This window comes from Ursus maritimus, unplaced genomic scaffold (genome assembly GCF_017311325.1).
Source record: "Ursus maritimus isolate PB19 unplaced genomic scaffold, ASM1731132v1 scaffold_25, whole genome shotgun sequence".
In the NCBI taxonomy this organism is placed as follows: Eukaryota; Metazoa; Chordata; class Mammalia; order Carnivora; family Ursidae; genus Ursus; species Ursus maritimus.
The window spans coordinates 30,546,336-30,561,146 of NW_024425008.1; the positions used below are offsets into that span (position 1 = coordinate 30,546,336).

Consider the following 14,811-nt stretch of genomic DNA (forward strand, 5'->3'; position numbering starts at 1 on the left):
CCCCCCCCCCCAGGCTCGAGCCCACCCCTCCCACTGTCCCAGGCCAGACTCGCCCTGCCAGACCCCAGAATATGCACCTGGACCTCCCAGCACCCCCTTCTCCCCTCGATCCACGAGGCCTGGAAAATCATCCTTGCGAACAAAATGCCTCTTGACATACTGAACCAAACAGGGCATGATTCGGTAGCAGTTAGGATAATTTTTTACTGCTGTGGAATCTTTTTTAAGCACTTAAAAAAAAAAAAGTATTACCTATTAAGTACTTAAAAAAAATGTATTACCATACAAAAAATGTAATGGACTTATTTTTTTTTTTTTTGGTAGGATATTTCAATGATACGAATAGGCAAAATGCAGAAAACCGAAAGTACTCATAATCTGAATTACCCAATATCAGCTTAAAAGGTGTTTTTTAGGGGCGCTGGGGGGCTCGGTTGGTTGGGTATCCAACTGTTGATCTCAGCTCTGGTCTGGATCTCAGGGTCGTAAGTTCAAACCCTGCGTTGGGCTCCACGCTGGGCCTGGAGCCTACTTAAGAAGAAAAAAAGTTTTTTGGAAAAGATTCGCTTAGTCTACGTAAAAATAATTTTTAAGGAAATCCTAAAGCATGTTTTATTTAATAAGCTGCTTTTTAAAAAAACTAAAAATTATATTGTGAATGGCTTCCCGAGTTGTTAAATTCTCTTCATTTAGGTTACTTAACGTTATTTCTGCTTCCCACTGACCCTATCCTCAGACTTGGGAGGAAATGTTATGAGCCAGAGAAACGTGCAAAAGAAAATTTAAAAATTCGCCAAGATAGAGCTTTTGCCCTTTAAGATGAGAAGTCACGAGAAGTCGTGCGCGTATAAGGTGGGAAGGGCAGGGGACGGCCGAAGCAGGCAAATCAAGTTGGAAGGAGGCAGGATCCCAGGGGACACTGGAGGAGAGGAAAGAGGCCCCGGCCATTGTTTCTACGCTTTGGAAATTGCAGTCTTTTTTACAGATTTCAGGCTGAAACAGCAGCTTTTAGGTGGCTAGAGCCCCTGCTAACTGGAGGGTGCTCTGCGTGGGTTAGAAGTGCCCCCTTCTCCGGGTGGTTGCAGCCTGTCCTCTGGGCACGCAGGTGGCATGCAGGCCGGTTCAGCCCCTATCGGCCCAGCGGACACCCTATGCCAATCGTAGGAGCGACCCTGTGGGTGGCTCCCTGTTTGAAGGGCTGTGGTTTGTGCTCAGCAGCTGTCACTGTTCTCAGATGCTTGGCCAGCTTGCCCAGACCGGGGTCCCTGCCGGGTCCAGGCTGCTGCCCAGAGCCCATGAGCAGATCCAGAGATGGGGGCGCCTGGGAGGCTCCCATGCCTGCTTGCCTGGTTCCATTATTGTTCTTTCCCCCTGGTTGGCCCTTCATCCTCTGTGATCGGTCAGCATCCTGGGCCACAGAGGGCCTTAGGCTCTTTCCCCACAGGGCTGCACATGCAAACCCCTCTAGCTGGGGGGCCCACGTGGACTTGGGCCTCACTTCCTGCTCAGGAGGCCTGGTGCCCAGGAGCCCAGGAAATGCCAGTGTGGGGCTGGGTGGGTGTGGCTGAGACGGGGAAGGGGCTTCTTCTAGAAGGCGTGGGGCGGCTGTGGGGGTCTCAGGAGGGGCTGACCCTGTGCCTCCCATCACTACAGGACATCAACAATGCCTGGGGCTGCCTAGAGCAGGCGGAGAAGGGCTACGAGGAGTGGCTGCTGAACGAGATCCGGAGGCTGGAGCGGCTCGACCACCTGGCAGAGAAGTTCCGGCAGAAGGCCTCCATCCACGAGGCCTGGACGGATGGTAAGGCCAGCCTAGCCTCCCGTTTCCCCGAGGGTGCTGGCTTTCTTGCTCCATCAGCTGAAACGCCAGCCCTAGCTCCTTTCTCTTTGGCTGCTTGTTTTGCCTTGCCTCTTACTAGTTCCTTGTCGTTAGACAGGTTCATTAGCCTTTTGGGTGTCTCTGCTTCCTCGTCTGTAAAGTAGCGATAATCCCAGTGACAAGTTCGTCGGTTTAGGGAATGGAATGAATGAATACCTCTGAAGCACTGAGAATTCCTGGCATAGGACGATGCTGTGTATGTGTAATTCATTGTTGGTTTTGGTCACCGTGATGATGTCTCCTTCCCTGAGTCCGTTAGGCTGGGGTTCCCATCCCGACTCTGCCGCCTAGAAGCAGAGTAAGTTTGGACCAGTGACTTAGCCCCCAGGTGTCATTCCCTCATCTGTGACACAGAGATGACCATGCGCCCTCTCCTGCGTTAGCTTCCTAGGGCCACCAGAAAAAGGACCAGACGCTGGGTGGCTTCACACAACAGAAACGTGCTCTGTCCCAGGTCAGGAGGAGTCAGAAGCGGAAGGGTCGGCAGGGTTGGCTCCTTCTGGAGGCTCTGAGGATGGGGCTGTCCCTGCTTCTTCCTGGCGTCTGCTGGTTGCTGGTCACCCTTGGTGTCACTGGCTTAGTTCAGTTTCTGCCTCCAGCCCCCCATGGCTGCTTCTGGGTCTCTCCTTCCTTTTCTAATCAAGACTCCAGTCGTTGGATTTGGGCCCTCCCTAGTCTCCTATGACCTCATCTTAACTAATTGCATCTACAAAGACCCTATTTTCAGTTAAGGTCAGATTCTGAGGTTCTGGGTGGACCTGAGTTTGGGGGGATACTGTTCAAATTCAGCATGCCTCCTCCTAGTGGTGTTGTAGGAGTAAACGTCGTAAGGACGTTTTATGCTTAGCTGAGTTCCTGGTGGGTAGAGCACGCTCTGTAAAGGATAGCCCTGGATATTTTTCCTCCACTGCCTTCCCTCTTCCTGTTTCCGGCCTCCAATTCTAGTGACCAGAGCCCTTGCCGTGTTAACACATGTGTCTCCATTTCTCCAGATTGGAGGCACTTGGGGCCATGTCTGGTGTCTGCTTGTTGGCAGCTGAAATTAACTCCAAAGAAAGAAAAATCACACCTGGAATAGTCTTTTCCTCAGAACCTGGGTCAGGGCTAGAGGGGGACCCACACTGCCGTTTCCTAGGGTCCTGCAGCCGCTTCAGCTGGGGCCCCTGGGGCAGACCCCGCTGGCTGGTGGAGCGTAGGGTCTCCACACTCCCCCATTTGGCTTCCTTGTGCTCCTCAGCTCTTGGGCTGGAGACGATCAGGAACGGCCGTACCCTGTGGTTACTCGGGAGCAGCTTGGCGTGGTGGGGGGTGGGAGTGTGCTTGACTCGGCCTGAGGGGGTCGGGTTCAGCCCCACGTCTGTGAGTGCACAGTGATGCGAGGTTGCTGTTTGTCCCCCCCGCCAGCCGCAAGCCTATGAGGCTGTTTACCTAGCTGTGCCTGGTGCAGAGTGAGAGCTTGCACCCGCTCACCCACATGCTTCGATCACGTCCTCTCCAGGGCCCAGACACAGCTCGCAGGAAGGTACGGAGCAGGGACCAGCACCGTCAGCCAGCCCGCCACCAGCACGGACGTGAGAGTTGCTGGCATGCGGGCAGTAGACGCTGGCACAGCCTTGGGGCCCAGACTGCCTGCCGCCCAGGGATTCTTGGGACTGTCTACAGAATTAACCCTAAACGGGGGGAAATCACACGCCTGGAGAGATTTGCCATGAGACTGTCTCTAATAGTGCAAGCTGAGGGGCCTGGACCCCCACAGTAGGGTGGCAGGTGGTCACGCCAGTGGTGGCTCAGCCACCGGAGGGGACACACGTGGGAACTGGAGCCAGAGCAGAGCCTCTGATGACGTGCTGCTGAATGTTTGAAGAGCAGGAAACACAGTTTCTGTATACCCGATGGTTGTAAACAGCATCCGTATAAGGAAAGACTGAAAAGGAGTAGATAAGTAGGCTTAACTGTAATTTTTTCTCCCCATAAACGTGTCATATTATCACTCTGACTTAAAAAATAGGGGGGCACCTGGTTGGCTCAGAAGAGCATGGGACTCTTGATCTTGGGGTCGTGAGTTTGAGCCTCACCTTGAGTGTAGAGATAAGTTAAAAATTAAATCTTAAAAAAAAAAAATAGAAGTAGAGGGCAGGAAAGAAAGGCCACATTGGGCACCGTCTGTCAGCCTCCGCAGCCCGGCCTTCATCTGCTGAGCAGGGCTGAGCATCCCTGACGGGCCCAGACGCGGAGGGTGGGCGTGTGGCCAGGCCAGGGCAGCCCCTGTCCCGTACCAGGCACTTCACGAGACCGCTGGCAGACGTCATGTAATAATAGTCCCAGGAGGTTCGGTTCTCATCCCATTTCCTCCTGGGAAACCGAAATCCAAGACATGCCAGCCCCACCCCACTCTTAAAGAGACGGTGGTGCCCCTGACCGTCAGAGAAGGTTCTGGCCACCAATGGATTCTGTGTAGAGTGCACTGGACTTGCTGACCACAGTGAGAGTAATTAAGGGGAGGGGTCCCTGCAGGGCTGCAGGGGGCTAGCAGCAATAGCTGGAGAAGCTCTAAAGAAGGGGTACCTGTGAGGCGCTTGGCTGGCTCTTTCCTGGCTATTCCACGGGGCAGAGCCCTATGTAGCCTTTGTACGGAATCACTCCTCGTGTCCCCGTACGTGTTCCGTGGAAAGTCGTAACTTCCCTGACCCGACCTCGTTGTGGACATTCCGGCTGCACGTCCGCTTTCTCAAACTGCAGATGATGGATTGCTGTATGGTGGACATCTGGGGACGAGCCCCCGGAAATGGGGCTCTTGGGGCCCTGGGGGTGGCCGGTCAGGGCCGAGAAGATGGGGCCTCTGGCTTCTGCTCAGCCTTGTCTCCCCTCTCTCCGAACCCAGGCAAAGAGGCTATGCTACGGCAGAAGGACTATGAGACCGCCACCCTCTCGGAGATCAAGGCCCTGCTCAAGAAGCACGAGGCCTTTGAGAGCGACCTGGCTGCCCACCAGGACCGCGTGGAGCAGATCGCAGCCATCGCGCAGGAGCTCAAGTAGGCGTGGCCCCGAGAGGGCTGGGGCTGCGGTGGGAAGTGGGGTGTAGCTGTGAAAAGCGAGGAAGGTGGGTACAGCGGGCGCCCGGGCGGGAACGGCGTCCGTACAGAAGACTGCGAGCGTCGCCCCGGGAGGAGAATGGGCCCGTGACCCTCCTGCTGAGGGCATCCGGTCCTTCCCTGTAACTAGTGCAGGACCCCGAGCTCTCGCTGGGCCTCAGAGGCTCCCTGCCATGGGGCATTGGGGTCAAGACTGGCATCGCCTCCGGCCGAGGTGTGGCGAGAACTGGCTTTCATCTGTCTCCCAGCAGTCTTCTGGAAGCCAAGGCGTTGGGGGTGGGAGGGGCACCTGGAGGTCTCGAAGAAGGGAGCACACCTGGTCTCCCTGTACCACGCGCGCCCCAGCCCCGGGGAGAGGAGAGCAGGCCCTGGAGGTAACCCGGGTCACCAGACCTTCCTGTCTCCTCCCTTCTAGTGAGCTGGACTATTACGACTCCCCCAATGTGAACGCCCGGTGCCAGAAGATCTGTGACCAGTGGGACAGTCTGGGAGCCCTGACCCAGAAGCGGAGGGAGGCTCTGGAGGTGAGGGCCCCTGGGGGGATGGAGGCCTGCCTCGAGCGGCCATTGGAGGACTTTCCTACTCCACAGATCAGACTGGGGGCCAGGCTGGGGGATTCCAGTGTGGGACGGTCTGTAGATCCCACGTTAAGAACCGGTGTCCCAGAGAAAGCCTATTCTTTCTGTCTGACTCAGTCCGGTGCTTCCAGACCTAGACCCCTTGTGGCTGGCCAGGAGGACCTTGGAGGTTCGGGACGAGGGGCGGTGGGCAGGGAGTGGTGATTCCAGATAGGACTCTGCTGAATACCTCCCTGTATCCGCCCCTTCCCCTCAATTGTCACTCCCAGCGGACAGAGAAACTGCTGGAGACCATTGACCAGCTGTACTTGGAGTATGCCAAGCGGGCCGCACCCTTCAACAACTGGATGGAGGGGGCCATGGAAGATTTGCAGGACACCTTCATCGTGCACACCATCGAGGAGATCCAGGTGTGCTGCAGACCCCTCACGCCGGAGGCCTGCTCCCCCAGGCCCCTGTGCAAACCGCACTCCTGCAGGGCTGCTCTGTGGGGGTGGGGAGAGCAGCCAAGGATTTTCTACATTTGAACGAATTACATTTTATGTATTTTGATTAGGTAATAGATGCAGACGGCATAAAATCTAGAGGATAAAAAGGACATGCTGTAAATTCTCCCTCCTGCCCTAGTGCCTTCCCCAGAGGGAAGCAGTATGCCCGCGCTGGCTCTGCATATGCAGGCTAAGATATTTATTTATTAATGTGGTTCTTCCCCATACCCCTTTATAACATGAAAAACAGCTCTTATTATATACTGTATTCTGAACCCTTGTTTTTAACTAATATTTTGGAGCTCATGCATTGCAATAAACAGCTGCCTCGTTCTATACAGCTGCAGGGAATTTGATTTAAAAGATTTTGCCAAGGAAGCCTGGGTTGGGGAAGGTCACCTGGGGAGCAGACCTGGGGCACCGCTTGTCCCCGACCTGGCTGTGGGGTGGTGTACCCTCTAGGGCGGTTGCTCCTGGTTTCACCAGCCCTCAGCGTGAAGCTCTTGCTTAGATGGCCCTGCCTTCACCTCCCCACGGCCAGCCCCGGCCTCCTGGTTCTCAGCCATGAGCATCCTGGCTTGATGCCTCTGGGTCTCCCAGCTGGTGTGGGGCCAGGCCTTCAGGGGCCCTCCCGTGCCCCCCCACCCTGGGACCTGTAGGGCTCCCTTAGTTCGTCTTGCCCACAGGAGGCACCAGTCACCATGCTTCTCTTGCATCCAGGGACTGACCACAGCCCACGAGCAGTTCAAGGCCACCCTCCCTGATGCCGACAAGGAGCGCCTGGCCATCCTGGGTATCCATAATGAGGTGTCCAAGATTGTCCAGACCTACCACGTCAACATGGCGGGCACCAACCCCTACACAACCATCACTCCTCAGGAGATCAATGGCAAATGGGACCATGTGAGTCCAAGGGCTGGGTGGGGCGTTGGCTGGGCCGTTGAAAGTTTTATCCCCCTTTTAGGTTGATTTTTATTGATTTTCATTGATTTTATTTTTTTCATCATCACACGGTAAGCACTCATCTGTCCAGTTAATGAACGATGGAGTTTCTGGAACAGGTCCATGTTCACTCCTGTTCTGTAACTGACTGGCCCCTTCCCTTCATGCCTCCTCCATTTCCTCATGTGAAGTACGGGGCAGGTGACTGGCCCGTTCCCCATGTCCATGATCGTCCCCACCCCAGGTGCGACAGTTGGTGCCACGGAGGGACCAGGCCCTGACGGAGGAGCACGCCCGCCAACAGCACAACGAGAGGCTACGTAAGCAGTTCGCAGCCCAGGCCAACGTCATCGGGCCCTGGATTCAGACCAAGATGGAGGTGGGTCCCCTCACGGGAGGCAGGGATGGGGGCTTCCACCCCTTCCCAGCACCGTCCCAGCCAGTCAGGCTTGCCCTGTCTCCTCCCAGGTGGGACCCCGGGAGGAATGCTGGTTCCAAGCCCACGATTGGTCTGCTGCCCTACAGAGGGCGTGGAGCCTGTCAGGGAAGGCCAGTGGGTTGATCCCCATCTCTGGTTTGCGAGCAAAGACCCACCCAGGGGTCATTAAAGAGCCACATGAGAAAGTCCCACAGAAGGATGAGTGCCTGGGAACTGACTAGCTTATTTATCCTGTGGCTTATTTGCCTGACCAGGTCTCCCTTCCTCCCGAGCAGAGAGCTTTGTCAAAAAGGAGGATCTTTCCAGAGAGAGAGAACTGAGTCTCGGACAAGAGTGGAGTTTTTTTGTTGAATTGTTGGGCATGGTGTCCCTCTGAGCTCCTTGAGGGCAGAGACCATTTGCTCGAGCTTGTGTTTGTGTGTCTCCTGCACCCCACCCCCACCTGCTTGGCACACTGTGCATAGTAGCTGCTTAAGAAAGACTTGCTGGGTCAGTTGAGCGCACAGAAAAGGCTTTTACAAACAAGGTTTGTTTCCAGAGATGAAGTACAGACAGAAAGGGGGGGATGAGGCCTGGCCCGTGGGGCAGGTGGGACTGAGGCAGGCTGGGGCAGGCACCCTGGGGGCAGGGCGGCAGGTGCATGACCACCGAGGAGGCACGTCTGGTGCCGTGAGGCTGTGAGGAAGCTGGCTCTGTGAGCGGAGAGAGAGTCCCTGAGGTGGGTGGTAGTTGGGAACAAGACCTGGGCTGGGAGTTTGAATGGCAAGCAGAGGAGTGAACATTTAGGTTGGGAACTGACCTTCCAGCCCCTTTCTGAGGCTGAGAGGCACCCGGGGGACAGGAGGTATGTCGTCTGGTGGTGACGGTGCTTCTCATACCCCTTTATGGTGCTGTTTCCATACCAAGGTGTGTCCCTGCTGAATGTGTCTTGTTCTCGGTTGACTGATGACCACTGATGGGGTCCCTGGTGCTGGGATGGGAACCGAGAATCATCTGAGGGGCTGACGATGATGACCTGGGTGCCCCAGTCCCTACCCCAGGGACGGAGTGGGGCGGTCTGACAAGGGCTTCCTCCCCGAGCAGGAGATCGGGCGCATCTCCATTGAGATGCACGGGACCCTGGAGGACCAGCTTAGCCACCTGCGGCAGTACGAGAAGAGCATCGTCAACTACAAGCCCAAGATCGACCAGCTGGAGGGCGACCACCAGCTCATCCAGGAGGCGCTCATCTTCGACAACAAGCACACCAACTACACCATGGAGGTGGGCAGCGCCGACCTTGCTTCTCCAGGAGGGGCGCCCCGGAGCCCCTTCTGCTCCCCACCCCCTGGGGCTGGCACAGGGCCAGTTACCAGTCTCCCCAGGAAAGTGCTCAGAGTGGGAGGACAAACTCACTTGGGAGTGAGGGGGTACTCGCTGCCGCTCCGCTCCGGAGCTCCGGGTCCTCGGGCCCTTCTGAATTTCCCAGGGAGCTTGTGGACAATGCAGACGTCCAGGCTCCAGCTCCAGGGTTTGATTCACTAGGTCTGGGATGAGGCCGAGGAATCTAAATTTTGAACCAGCGCCCTGGTGATTCAGAGGCAGGTGGTCTCCAGACACGGGCTTAGGCACCTGCTTTCCAGGTGGTGAATGGTCTGGACCATGAGGGCGTGTGCATGTGGCGTGAGAACAGGGTGTGCAGGGCCCTCCTTCCTGGCCTGACTCACGCCGTGCGTTAGTTCTGGTCTTTGCTGCCCCCCCCCCCCCCCCCCCCCCCGTGGAGGCCACGCCCTCCTGTGCTTCCCTTTCATCATCTGGGTCCTCTGTCCTGGTGTTTTGTCCTTGTCCTGTGATGCTGTCAGTCTGGCTCAAAGTCCAGATCTGATTACTTGGGCCGTTTCGATAGTTGCGGGAAGGAGTAGCCAGGAGCAGCCAAGGCCCAGGCGTGGTGCCCCTTTGCTGACAGGCTCCTCATCCCCCCACCAGCACATCCGTGTGGGCTGGGAGCAGCTGCTCACCACCATCGCCAGGACCATCAACGAAGTGGAGAACCAGATCCTGACCCGAGATGCCAAGGGCATCAGCCAGGAGCAGATGAATGAGTTCCGGGCCTCCTTCAACCACTTTGACCGGGTGAGAGCCCCACCCCCCGCACCTAGAGCAGTCCCCACCCCTGTCCCAGGGCCCTGGGGGGCACTGCCTAGGAGGTGGGCAGCCATGCTGGGCCAGTTCCTGGGCAAGGGAGGAGGAGGAGGAAGAGGAGGAGGGAGAGCAGGAAGTCAGCCTGCCCTGACTTTCCGCACCTCACGGCTGGCGTTAGAAAGCCTGTCCCGGTGTGCTGTGAGCTTCCCTGCTTTTCTGGAGCAAGAGCTCATGTAGCGAGCGGAGAGAGGATCTCTGGCCCCTGACACTTGCTCTCCTGCCACGAGGACTCAGCCCTTGGGAGCAAGGCTACCGTAGCCTCAGGGGCCGGCCTGCTGTCCCCTGGCTGTGGGGACTATTGCTCGCCTCTGTCTCAGGACAGAGGAGCAAAGGCTCCCTCCCCACCCCACCCCCAGCAGCCTTTGGGAGACTCTGTGGGGGCGTCAGCGTTGTTCACCCTGGGTTCTCATCCTAGCTCTGGGACGGGCTGGGCTGTACATGGGCCATCCCTCCCGGTGCCCTGGGGCCTCTGGGTAGCCAGAGGGGTGGGAGCATGGGGTTTGGTGCTGCCCACCACCCTGCCTGCTTCCCTGTCCTCCAGCCTCCTGGGTGTGTGAAGCCCTCTGGGAAAGCCGGGTCGGGGCCTTGGGGCTGGGTGGACCGGGCCCTTCTGGGGGAGCTTCTCACCCCCGTGGTTCACCGTGTCCCCCTCTGGCCTGCTTCCCGGAGCAGAGCTGCGTGTGCCAGGGAGAGGGCACCCTCTGGACCTCGTCCGTGTGTCTAACTGTGTGCACTTTTATTTCCCCTCCTCCCCTGCCCCTTCCACCCTCCACCCTCTCCCTCCGCATGCCTTCGTCCCCATGTCTCCCCACACACGCCACCCTCCACCCGGGGCATGGCCCACCCCCCTCCCCTCACGGCCTCCACCTCCCTGGCACCGCATGGCTGGCTGCCTGGCACACGTCGGCCCCAGGATCACTCCGGCACGCTGGGTCCCGAGGAGTTCAAAGCCTGCCTCATCAGCTTGGGTTATGATATTGGCAACGACCCGCAGGTACTCGCCTCCTGCACGCAGCACGCTCAGGGGTGGCGTCCGGGGCGAGAAATAACGCGTTTCTCCTTTTTCTTTTCTCTCTCTGTCTGACTCTCCCTGTCTCCCCTTTCCTGTGGGCCTCGGGGCTCGTCCTCTCCTGCTGTCCCTGCCTGGCCCACGTCGGGCTCCTCTTCCCACTGCTCCAACCTCTGCCCTCTGCCCTCGGTCATCTTTCATGGGAACCTGCTCGGGGCCCCCCTTCCTCTCTCCTCGTCTCTCTCCATCCTGTGGATGGACTTTGGCCTATCCCTGTTCTCTCTCCTCCCCGTGGACGTGTCTCCTCTGTGCTCCTCTTCCCTTCCTGACCCCCCAACCGTACCCCTCGACCTCCTCTTCTGGCCGTCTGCGCCCTGTCTTCCTGGCCCCGGGCCGGCCCTTCCTCCTCCTGCCTCTGACCCTCCTGTGTCTTGGTGCCACTGCCCCCACAGAAGAAGACAGGCATGATGGACACGGATGATTTCCGCGCCTGCCTTATCTCCATGGGTTACAACATGGTAATGTAAACCCCGCCCTCTGTTCTGACGAGGGCCCGCCAGCTGGCCAGAGAAGCCGAGGCCTGGCCAGGGCAGGCTGCGAGGCCTCAGGCTGGGGGCTGCTCTCCCTGGAGGGGCCTCACAGTTCCCGTCCGTGGGGAAGATGGCGCCCTGATGGCTGGGCCCAGCCTCATGGCGCGTGTGTGTCCCAGAGGTCTGGCCTTCTCACCTCGGTCTCTGTGCTGGCGTATTTTTTGGTACTTACTGTGGAGAGGGGCTTTTTCACTCCCATGGTGGATGGTGGGGCTGACCCCAAGGCTAGCAGGAAGGACTGGAGGTTTGGACTTCCTGGGTTGGGTTTCATCTCTCAGGAAGCGCAGAGATTTCTGCCTCACCCTGTTGGTGGTTCCAGCCACGCCTGTCGTCCCTTGGCCTTCCCAGCCTTCCCAGTTGTGTGCCCTCATGCAGGCCTTCTGAGTAGAGCGGGGGCCTAAGCTGGGCAGCCAGGCAGCTCCCGGGCCACGGCACAAAGGGCAGAGCTTGTGGGCTGCCCCGTGAAGGGCAAGGGCTCTAGACGCAGGGAGCCCAGGAGCAAATCCCAGCTCTGCCATCAGCAACTTGGGGCCCAGGATGAGGTGAGGGGACCCCTGCAGAAGGAGCTTCTGTGAGTGTTGTGCACGGGTCTGACACAGGGAAAGTACGGTGTGGTGGGGAGAACACAGGTTGTGGAGCCAGACCAAGTTCAAATCCCAACTCTATTACCTGCTGGCTGTGTGACCTTGAGCAAGTTACCAAGCCTGTCTGGGCCTCCGGTTGCCCTTCTGGAATCCAGATGGAAATAATAACAACCTGTGCCATATGGTGGTGGGGAGGGTGAAATGAGGTGAAATGCATCCAGCCGTTAGAAGAGTACCTGCCCCGTGCTCTCAGCCATGACGACTGTTGTCAGCATTGTCGCCGTTTGCTTCGACGGGAAACTGTGGGGTGTGGGAAGCCTGAACTGGGTCTTCGCTCTTGGGTGTGATGTCCCTGTGATGCCCTTAGGACAGCCCAGTTTAGGTCAGGGGGCCGTTGTGCCCCCCTCTAACAGCCTCAGGCCACTCTAAGCCCCCAGGGCCTTCTGGTCCGTATGAGACATTCCCAGCAGCCTGTGGCTGAGAGGCTGACGGGCCTGGGGTTGGCTCTTCTCTCCAGGGAGAGGCAGAATTTGCCCGTATCATGAGCATCGTGGATCCCAACCGCCTGGGGGTAGTGACATTCCAGGCCTTCATCGACTTTATGTCTCGGGAGACGGCCGACACAGACACAGCAGACCAAGTCATGGCCTCCTTCAAGATCCTGGCTGGGGACAAGGTGGGTCTGCTATGCTGTGGGCACTGTGCCGGGGCTACTCCGATCTGGAGGGGAGGTCACTTGCACCCTGTGGCCCCTTCCTCCCACTGGGGCTCCCCCTGCTGTCCATCTCTACCTATTTCTGTAATGCTTTGGGATCAGCTAAGGTGTTAGGACACAATATGAGCTTAAGGGGGGTCTCCTGCCAGGGCGTGGGACTCCTTAGCACTTGGGCAAGAGTGATGAGTGGTAGAGACGGGTAGAGTGGGGTGGGGGGTGTGGCTGAGTGATGAAAGGGCCAGCTGAGAACTTAGACTTTCACCGTTACATCACTCTGGGCGCAGGCGCAGAGCGTGGGCAGGGAGTGGGAGGCAAGCACGTTTCGGTCTACCCTGGGCAGCAGTCAGTTCTGGTTTCCAAATTTCCCAAGTTCCCTGCAATGCCCTGCCTGGCAATGGAACAGTGGGAGCACGAGGGGGAACTGGCAGAGAGGGGGATGTCTGGAGGCCAGATTTCTTTTCTATAAAATCCATAGGATAATCCTTCTGCCATCCTTCCTTCAGACTGAAAAGATTTGAGTTATAAAAAGCCAAAGCCAATGGGGAGCATAATTTCTGAAATGTCTCGGTCTATAAGGGAAAAAGACTGAGCCCACAGAGGTTCCTAAAGGTCGGTTCCTAAAGTTTAAGGACACCCTATTAGAGTCCTAGCATCTTGTCACTTGAAGTGACTCTGGGTCTCTGAGGTCCAGAAAGGGGCCTGGGCTCCTGACTTTCGGAGTGACCTGGGGGTGACCCCGCCCTCCTCGAAACAGTTCCTAGGGGACTCTGGCAGAGGTAGGGCATGGGGCTGGGGGCCTGCCTTGTGGGTCAGAGCCTCCAAGTGAGCTGTTCTGGAGCCTAAAACCCCCAAAAGAAGCAGCTTCCCAGTAGACCTGTCACAGGCACCCAGAGACCTGGGCTGGGAACCAGGCGTGGGCGGGGGGGGCAGACCCACGTCTTGCAAATGTGGTAGAGATAGCTGTCAGCCACAGCCACGTCACACCTGGGTGCTCACTGTATTGGCTGAAGTTACATGACCTGCAGAGCGCTCGCTTGAGCGGGCGAGGGTCCCACTTTGTTACCAGACCCCCTGCTGGTTTTGCTCCAGCCCGTGGTGCCTGCAGTCAAGAGCGATCCATGAAATTACAGGTGCAGTTAGCACTTGAATTAGCATGGAAACAGGCCAGAGTAGTTATGGAAATGGCAAACAGGAGATCGGAAATGAACGTGTATTTTGTATATGCACACGTGCGTGTATCCGTACATATACATGATACACATGTGGGTACGTGTGCCTGTGCACGTGTCTGTATCCAGAAGCAGGAGGGAGGGGACGGAGCGGGGTGTTGCCGCCCCCAGTGACATCCCGGCCCCCCTGCCCCGCTCTCTCTGCAGAACTACATCACGGTGGACGAGCTGCGCCGAGAGCTGCCGCCCGACCAGGCCGAGTACTGCATCGCTCGGATGGCCCCCTACACCGGCCACGACGCCGTGCCGGGTGCTCTGGACTACATGTCCTTCTCCACGGCGCTGTACGGCGAGAGCGACCTCTAACCCGCCCGCCCAGGCCAGCGCCCTCGCCCTGCCCGCTGTGCATCCCCTGCCCTGCGCCCCCTGCTGCCCCATCTCCCGCCCTTGCTCAGCGGGGAGCCTGCTTCCCACTCTGCCTGCCTTGCTCGCTCTGACAAATAAGTAAAATCTTAAAAAAAAATAAGCTCCCCAAACTGATTGATGAAAATAAAAAAAAAAGAAAAAAAAAAGTTACGTTAAAAAAAGTAAAAAAAAAAAAAAAAACAACCAAAAAACCACATATTTTATTATAGAAAAAGTATTTTTTTCTCCACCAGACTTAAATGGAAAAGAGGAAAAATTAACTGTTTGCACCAAAATGTTTTGTTTTGTTGTGACATAGGACAATAACCAAGCACAATGTTCTATTCTGTACTTTTTATCGATTTTTTTTCTCTCTGTATCATCTGCTGTATTCATTTCTCCAATCTCATGTCCACCTTGATGTGGGAGTTGGGGGGGTGGGGTAGGGGGGTATCTCGTCAGAAGGCACATTGGTGCATGTGTGTTTGCTAGCTCACTTGTCCATGAAAATATTTTATGATATTAAAGAAAATCTTTTGAAATGGCTGTTTTTTAAGGAAGAGAATTTATGTGTCTTGTCTTCTCGGTTATAAGTCTAGAGGTGTGGTTAGCACAGTTTTTTTTCCTTTAGTTTTACTATTGCCGATTAAAAACGAACAAGATTGGAGAGTGTGGACAATTTTGATAATACTTGTCACACATCATATTAAAGCAACAGCACTCCCATGACTAGTCTTGGC

The 14,811-nt window shown here is 56.7% G+C and overlaps 1 protein-coding gene across 7 annotated transcripts in view; it reads left to right on the forward strand.

The window, feature by feature from the left end:
- ACTN1 (actinin alpha 1) overlaps window positions 1-14,113 on the forward strand; it is a 92,164-nt gene extending 78,051 nt beyond the window's left edge. For 3 of the 7 annotated variants that reach the window (XM_040641740.1, XM_040641736.1, XM_040641739.1), the window contains exons 11-22: window positions 1,654-1,801; window positions 4,761-4,911; window positions 5,387-5,495; window positions 5,819-5,959; window positions 6,758-6,940; window positions 7,224-7,358; window positions 8,502-8,681; window positions 9,384-9,530; window positions 10,513-10,593; window positions 11,061-11,126; window positions 12,300-12,458; window positions 13,874-14,113. In XM_040641740.1, coding sequence (XP_040497674.1) covers window positions 1,654-1,801; window positions 4,761-4,911; window positions 5,387-5,495; window positions 5,819-5,959; window positions 6,758-6,940; window positions 7,224-7,358; window positions 8,502-8,681; window positions 9,384-9,530; window positions 10,513-10,593; window positions 11,061-11,126; window positions 12,300-12,458; window positions 13,874-14,032 — 1,659 coding nt within the window. In that variant the 3' untranslated portion in view covers window positions 14,033-14,113. The remainder of the gene's footprint in view (window positions 1-1,653; window positions 1,802-4,760; window positions 4,912-5,386; window positions 5,496-5,818; window positions 5,960-6,757; window positions 6,941-7,223; window positions 7,359-8,501; window positions 8,682-9,383; window positions 9,531-10,512; window positions 10,594-11,060; window positions 11,127-12,299; window positions 12,459-13,873) is intronic. The other 4 variants (XM_040641742.1, XM_040641738.1, XM_040641741.1 and 1 more) reach the window with 2 other exon arrangements.
- The last annotated feature ends 698 nt before the right edge of the window (window positions 14,114-14,811 follow it).